The 7,807-nt window shown below is 37.5% G+C and overlaps 3 protein-coding genes across 3 annotated transcripts; 2 read left to right on the top strand and 1 right to left on the bottom strand.

The window, feature by feature from the left end:
• Positions 1-2,017: 2,017 nt before the first annotated feature.
• AIP1 (uncharacterized protein) lies at positions 2,018-3,898 on the bottom strand (the record flags this gene model as incomplete). Its single annotated transcript, XM_043194234.1, has 1 exon — positions 2,018-3,898. One exon carries the CDS (start codon positions 3,896-3,898, stop codon positions 2,018-2,020), a length of 1,881 nt encoding a protein of 626 aa, XP_043046946.1.
• Positions 3,899-4,318: 420 nt separating this feature from the next.
• Positions 4,319-6,010, top strand: FCJ1 (uncharacterized protein; the record flags this gene model as incomplete). Its single annotated transcript, XM_043194233.1, has 1 exon — positions 4,319-6,010. One exon carries the CDS (start codon positions 4,319-4,321, stop codon positions 6,008-6,010), a length of 1,692 nt encoding a protein of 563 aa, XP_043046945.1.
• Positions 6,011-6,178: 168 nt separating this feature from the next.
• Positions 6,179-7,603, top strand: ARP4 (Arp4p; the record flags this gene model as incomplete). The annotated part of the gene is made up of 1 exon (XM_043194232.1): positions 6,179-7,603. The coding sequence occupies one exon, from the start codon at positions 6,179-6,181 to the stop codon at positions 7,601-7,603; it is 1,425 nt and encodes a 474-aa protein (XP_043046944.1).
• Positions 7,604-7,807: the final 204 nt, after the last annotated feature.

Genomic DNA, 7,807 nt, shown 5'->3' with positions numbered 1-7,807 from the left:
TATGTGTTACCGTTTGATCATCCTTTTCCGGGGGTGGTCTCCCATCTTGCACAAACTCATCCTATGGTAGTGAAAAAGATTTAACGGACATCTCTGCTTCCATTAGAGAGAAGCCAGATTGGAAGATTAACTACAATAATCTATCGATATATAATAAGTGGAGGAATGAAGCTTGATAAGAAGCCGAAAAGAATGAAAAAAAATACTTTGATCTAATTATGGATTATGTATTTTGAAAGTTGAAATGGTATGACGAACTTGAACTTGAATACAACTATAACTTGGATTTTTAAGCTATTGCGTACGATGACTAAATTATTTTGAAAGACAATATTGAAGATAAAGGCATGAGAAAGACTTTGAATAGTTTAGCCGAAGGATTGCGCAATCTGTTTGGTATCATCCAAAATCAAACAACCAGGTCATAGATTTGGTCCACCATCATTGTTCCCATTGGAATACGGTTTGACATTAGATAAGAAACTGAAATCATTGATAAAATTTGTTGAAGGAATTGTTGATTGGAAAGAGGCGCTTACTTCGTATCAGAAAGGTATCAATGGTTACCTTCTTTGATGAAGTATGTTCCAGAATGGGAATGTACCAACTTAAGTCTTATATCAACAGTCTACATCCTAAAAAGTTTAAGCCACTTTATAGAACCATTTAAACAGTTTTTAACAATTTCTTAACGGAATTGAACCAATCTGGTGATTTTTATTGGTGCAAACAACCAGATCCTTTCCATACCTATAATGAATTATTTTATGGTGATGTATAGTAGCTTATTTTGATGGAGCCATGAGAATTTGAAGGATTACATCTCCAAATGGGAAGGTCCTCCAAAGAAAACTAATTTATCTCTTGCTTCAGATTTACCAAAGTTGAAGCAGTTGATTCCAGAAATTCCAAAGTGCAATCGAAGATCGTGGTATGTAGAAGGATTCATGAATGAAAATATTGTTGCAACAATCTTATATTATTACGATATAGGGAATGTTAGGATTAGAATTTAGAGCGACCTACGAATCGACTGACTATAATCAGTGGGATTTCGTCTTTTGAAAAATGTTTATGGATTGAAAGACATTGTATCTCTGTTTAGGTGGCCAGTCGATGCCAAGAAAGGGAAGGTTGTTATATTTTGTAACGCCTTTCAGCATCAAGTTCAACCTTTTGAATTGATTGACAAGCGTAAAAGAGGCTATAGAAAAATCTCATGCTTCTTTTTATGTCAACCCTTATAATGATATCTCGAAGTCGACAGCTTATGTCATACCCCAACAACTCGAAAGGTACAACGATATTTCTTTGAAAGAACTTTTCTCCAAAGTATCAAATGACAACAATTATGAACTTCAGTCATTCAATGATGCCAAAAATGTAAGATTATGATGAAGCGTGCAGAACCAGATAATACTTTAGGTAAAATAACGGACAAGTTTTTCTATTGTGAGCGTTGAGGTTATTCAAAAGATTATCATATTTTATAAGAAACTTGCTATGGTTTTATCATTTTTATAGTTTTAAGAATATTTGACCTGATTGACTTTTTGAATCTGGGTTTGTGACTGGCAGCAAGCTTTAAGGAGTACAAGTTGTGAACACGTTTTGGATCATAAAGTGCTGGAAATCTTTTCTGCGACTGGAAGTAAGTTGGCTGCAAATAAATGTTGGAAGAAATATTTGCCCATGGTTATGAGAAAAACGCAATTCGCACCGCCATTACGAGGATGGTAAAATTACGAGATCCCTCAATAAACCATAGCACATATCTCAAATATACGTAAAATTGGTCCATGGAAGCTGGAAATTGGTTATCAGAGTTATTTAAAATACTTTATAATCTTTTCGAGGGTGATGCTTTCAGAATACAAGTGGTCAAGTTCAAGCTTGAGATTTTACGTATGAAAAATTTCAATACATGGGATAAAAATACGACCCTTCGTAATTCCTTGAAAGGTTCCATAGTTAACATAGACCAGCACTCATTCACAAAACGCTAAAAGTGTAGGGGTTAATACACACTCAAATCTGCTTCCCACACCTTGACGACTCCATCCAAACCTACACTAACAAACTTGCCTGATTTCTTGGGTGAATATTCAAGCCATCTTAAACCAGAAACACCAAGTTGATGTGCCAATGGTCTTTTGAGCACCTTGGCAGGACGGTCTACTGAGTAAAGAAACAATCCACTATCTAAACCACCACTGACAAGAAACTTTGAGTCACTGGTCCAAGCTGCATCCAAAATTTTGCTATTGTGGAAGGCCCAACGCGTTGTAATAACGGAAGCATCAGAAGTCTTGTACAAAGTGTACTTGCCTGCACTATCGGCAACGGCAACGTATTCCCCATTAGGAGATACTTTGAGTATGGTTGGAGATGCACGTAATTGTGGGTATTTTAATGAGGTTTCATTTAAACCATCCGATCCAATGGTGTATTCATGAACTGTATTGTTCTTTGAATCTGCAATCAAGAGTTTATCATCAACTCCTGCTGCATATGTAGCATCATAATTCAAAGGATAGGAAAACAATTCTTTACCATTAGAATAAACAGAAAGCAGTGTTTCGAATAATACAATTATTTTTGTGCCATTCTTGAAAATATGCTTAGGCTGGTTTTCCAAAGCAACTTCGCCCTCTAATTCACCCTTCAGCCAGAATTTAATTTTATCATCCCACCCACCAGTAGTCAAATCCTGGGAATCACCCAAAATATCAACGACATAATTTGTATGCGTTGATTTGGAGGTTCCAATCAACTTAGAAACAGGGTTTAATGCATCCTTAGCAATATCCCATGAGCTAATAATACCATCTGAACCACCAGTAAAGACATTTGATTCAGAAGCTTCAATTGAGGTTATGGCAGATTTATGGCCTGTCAAGACAAATTTGGGTGATTCAGTGTCACCTTTGAAGTAATTCAAATTCCCATTCAATGAAAGAGAAACCACATAATCCTTGGCTACAATCAAACCCACTTGTTGATTTTCAACCGCTTTAGATTCACTTACAAGGTAAGCTTGAGTGACTTCACCTGATTCAACGTCCCATACTTTAATAGAATTATCAGCCGAAGCCGTAGCAAATTTTGAAGAATCGGGAAACCAACTAACTGCAAATATACCACCTTCATGGGCTTTCTCTATAGTCTTTACATATTCACCAGTCTTCCCATCATACAACACAATTGTTCTATCAGATCCCACAGATACTAACCATTTACCATCTGGGGAGAATTTGACATCTTTAACTGAATTAGTATGATAACCTCTAACACTCTTATCAAATTTGAAAGGAGGTCCATTATAGAAAACCAAAGCTTTATCTTCACTGACAGTAGCTGCTCTATAAGGTCTTTGGGATTTTATAGCAACTGCAGTGATAGTATCGGAATGCCCTTGAATTTCACCAATGGAGTTACCAGAATCCCAAGTGAAACTATGACCAAATTTATCTTTACCTTGACCTACAGCTATAACTCTTTGATTATCAGCATCCCAAGCTATGGAACGAATAGGACCCGCCAAGATTTGGAATTCACTTTTGATTTTAGGTTGTTCAAAGATATCTTCATCATCACCACCATTTGCTGGTCCAGTTGACTTGAAATAGCTGCTATCCCAGATCTTAACTTGACCATGTTCATCACCAGATGCAACATAGTTACCAGAAGGAGCAAACGTGGCCACAGTAGCAGTAGCCACATGCTTAGTGAATTGTCTTACCGGAACAGTTGACTCTGGATCCAATGGTCTAATGAAAATCGACTTCCCATTGGGGTACACAATCCGATCGTGAACAGGATCATACGACAAGTGGAGGGTCTGAGCTCTTGTGGTTGCAGGTTGCGGAGGATAAATTGACTTTGGATTAATTGACATGTTGAATGAAATGGGATTGCACTAATTGTAATGGGATCTGAGCCGTAACGGTAGTTGACTTGTATTACGGAGAAGTGACAATGATAAGGAACTGAGTAGCTCAATTAGTACAATGTGTAATAAGCAGCAGTAGTAACGGTGGGTAGTAGTCGTAGCAGTAACAGTATGTACTTAGTTACTTCGCCTACTACTTGATCTAACTTAAATACGTAAACACCGATCTACCCTAAACGATTATTAGCAAGTTTACACTACCCGCTGAAAAATCCAGGAACATCGTGTCCCTACCGTGAAATATCTTTGGTAGGTTGTGATTGGGTCGCACCAGTAAATGGACGATGGTACTGGTTCAAGACTCACTAGTGCAACGACAGTACTACAGTACGGGATTCGAACCGTAAAGGGAAACACTAAGTCAATATGCTTCGTTCTTCCACCAAATTGGCTTCTCTTAGAAGATCATCTCAAGGTGTTTTTAAGAGTCAAAGACGTTTGATTGGTGAATCTTCTAAAGATACTTCCAGTGTACTTTTACAACCTAAAGGTAAACCTCCAGTGATCCGTGAAGCTGTACCAGTTTCTCCTGGTCCTCAACAACCACCCAAGATCAAGAAAAAGTTTCTGTTTCCTGGGTTTTTATTCAAGACTTTCTTAGCTACCAGTGTATTATATGGTGGAGTATTATATGCTGCCACTAAGAATGAAACGGTGATGGATTTTGTAATTGAACATGATTTACCACTTTATGAAGGATTATTGGATGTTATTGAACATGGGTCTTTTGATGAATTGAAAAAGCGTATGGATTCTGTTAGAAGTAAGATTATCTTACCTTCTAAAGAAGAAATTACCAAATTAACTGCTGAATTGGAAGAAAGAAGTGAAGAATTCCTTCATGAAACAAGAAAATTGGCTGAAAAAACTCAACAAAAGTTCCATCATACAACCCCTGCTGAACAATTACAGAAAAACCCGGAATTTGAAAGTGTGGTTAAGGAATATCAACATATCCCATTGATTAAAGTCAATGATAAACTCGATGATAGCTTAAAATCAACCATTGAATCGTTTAACAACTTACTTAGAACAATCAATGTCCCTAAAGGACCTTTAAACGATTCCTTATTGAAAAGTATCAATGAAAGTGTTGCCCAATTAACAGTGAGACTTGATGATTTGACAAACAATTTCAATGAAGCCGTTGAAAAACAAGTTAAGGAAACTCAAACTGAATATTTAAGATCTTCAACTGCTAAAGAATTGGAATTAACCGAAACCTTATTGGGTCAATTCAAAAATGAACGTTTACAATTGGAAAAGAAATTGAATGAACGTATGACAAAGGAAGTAGAAGCCACAAGAGAAGCTATTTCTCAAGCTGCTGCGAATGCAGTTGCCATGGTTAGAATTGAAGATGCCAAAAAATTTGAATCAATGGTTAAGGATAAAATTGATACCGAACGTAATGGAAGATTAGCAAATTTAGATAAGATTAACACTCGTTTGGAAGAATTGGAACAATATGCTTTGTCAATTGAAGAACAATTATCATCTAATAATCAAAAAGTTCTCATTCATCAAAGCATTGTTAAGTTGAAAACGGTTTTAAAAACTGATACTGATCCTTCTGAAAAACCCAAACTTGTCAAACCTTATCTTGACGACTTAGCTAAAGTTGCTGCTGGTGCCGATGATCAAGTGATTGATTTGACTTTGAAGGAATTGTATCCATTGCTTTCAAAGGAATCCAATCAAACTATTCTTACTACGCCACAATTGTTAACTCGTTGGCAACAATTGAGTGGAGAATTACGTTCTGCCTCGTTGTTACCTCCTAATGCTGGGTTATTAGGACATTTGGCTTCGGTTTTATTTTCCAAGCTCTTAGTTCCTGTTTCTGGTAATAAACCCGATGGTAAAGATATTGAAAGTGTTATTGCCCGTGTGGAAGACAGTTTGGCACGTGACCACTTGGATGAAGCTGTGGAAGATGTAGCCAACTTGAAGGGTTGGACCCGAAAATTGGCAGACGACTGGGTCGTTGAAGCACGTAAGAGACTTGAAATCGAGTTCCTTGTTGATGTCATCGATGCCGAATCACGCATATTGTAGTAATCTTGTATTTATGACACTATATAATTATTCATATCCCCAGTTCGATTCCCAGTAGTGGTGTTTTGCATATAACATAAAAATTTTTAAAGTGGAAGTATCAACAAGTTACTACCACCACCACTAATATATCTATACATATAAACATACAACTTTACTATATCGATCATGGCAACTAGTGGAAACAATACGGCGGTGTACGGGGGTGATGAGATCAATGCGATTGTCTTAGATCCAGGGTCATATTACTCGCGGGTCGGGTACGCTGGAGATGATTTCCCCAAATTAGTAATTGAATCGGCCTATGGTGAAAGTAAAGACGGAGGTAAACGATTCTATGGCGATCGCGTAGGACTTGCACGGGAGAATTATGAAGTCAAGCCAATCATCAAAGATCTGATGGTAACAGATTGGGACGCAGCAGTAGAACAGTACCGGTACTGTTTTGAAGAGTATTTGCAATTACAATATGACGAACAACCAATATTAATCACCGAGCCTGTTTGGACTCAACATCGGTACCGTCAGAAACTTATAGAAACATTCTACGAAGAATTTGACTTCCCAGCTTTATATTTGGCAAGGAAACCTACGTGTGTTTCATTCCAACAAGGTAGAGCCAATTGTTTGGTTGTTGACATTGGACATGATTCAGTTAGTGTTACTCCGGTTATTGATGGGATATCACTTTTGAAAAATTCAATGAAAACAAATTACGCTGGGGCTTTTATTAATGATCATATTGAAGACTTAATCAGCAGTCAATACCCTAAACTCTGTACTGATTCCTATTATAAGATACGAAGCAAAACCCCTACTACTTATCCAGAGCCTGCCCAATGTGTTTACAGAGCACTTCCCAATGGTGGTATTGGTGTCACTCCCCTGTTCGATACATATATGAAGCAACACCTATGGCATGAAGTTAAAGAAGCATTGGTTGAAGTTCCTGATTCCAAATTACATGGTGGTAGTAAAAACATTTCCAACTCAATATATAATCAAGATCAATACAAGAGACAGTTTCAGTTCCCTGCTGGACAATATGTTACTTTTGGAATTGAACGGTTCGAATTGGCTGATTGCATTTTTGATCCGGTTAGTTATTCATTCAAGAATGCCAAATATACCGAGAAATATCCTCCAAGCAATGGGGAATTAACATTGAAGAATACCCATGAAGATTATAAGCCATTGAAAAGAGCAAGAAAAGCCGAATCAAACCAATCAACACCTCCACCTCTGGATAGACTGCATATCACTGGCATAAGAGGATTAACAGAATTGGTCTCCTCAACATTATCTAACATCGATATTGATTTAAGAGCACTGACAGCCCATAATATTATAGTTACTGGAGGAGGATCATTGATACCTCAATTGACCGATCGGTTATATAATGAATTATCCAGTATCAATCCAGGGTTAAAGATTAGGTTACATGCAGTTGGGAATGCCAGTGAAAGAACCAACCAAGCATGGATTGGAGGATCTGTGTTACTGTCGTTAGGAACTTTCCATCAGATGTGGGTTTCTAAACATGAATATGAAGAAGCCGGACCCGACCGGATACTTACGCAAAGATTCCGGTAACAAATGACGGTGTAGCCAAATTGAATGGGGGGATAATATACGAAAATGACAAAAACAGCTAACATACGGATTACGCGTAAGGCGACATTAAGGGTGAAGCCTACAACGAGACAGCCAGCCACCTAATATAGTTATAGAAGTATTAAAGTGCCAATGGTAACAATAGTAATAGCCACAGGTAATCGTGATAGTAGTAATGACTGC

Source organism: Scheffersomyces spartinae (assembly GCF_019049425.1).
Source record: "Scheffersomyces spartinae strain ARV_011 chromosome Unknown scaffold_31, whole genome shotgun sequence".
Classification (NCBI taxonomy): Eukaryota; Fungi; Ascomycota; class Pichiomycetes; order Serinales; family Debaryomycetaceae; genus Lizanozyma; species Lizanozyma spartinae.
This window is presented reverse-complemented; position numbering and strand designations above follow the sequence as displayed.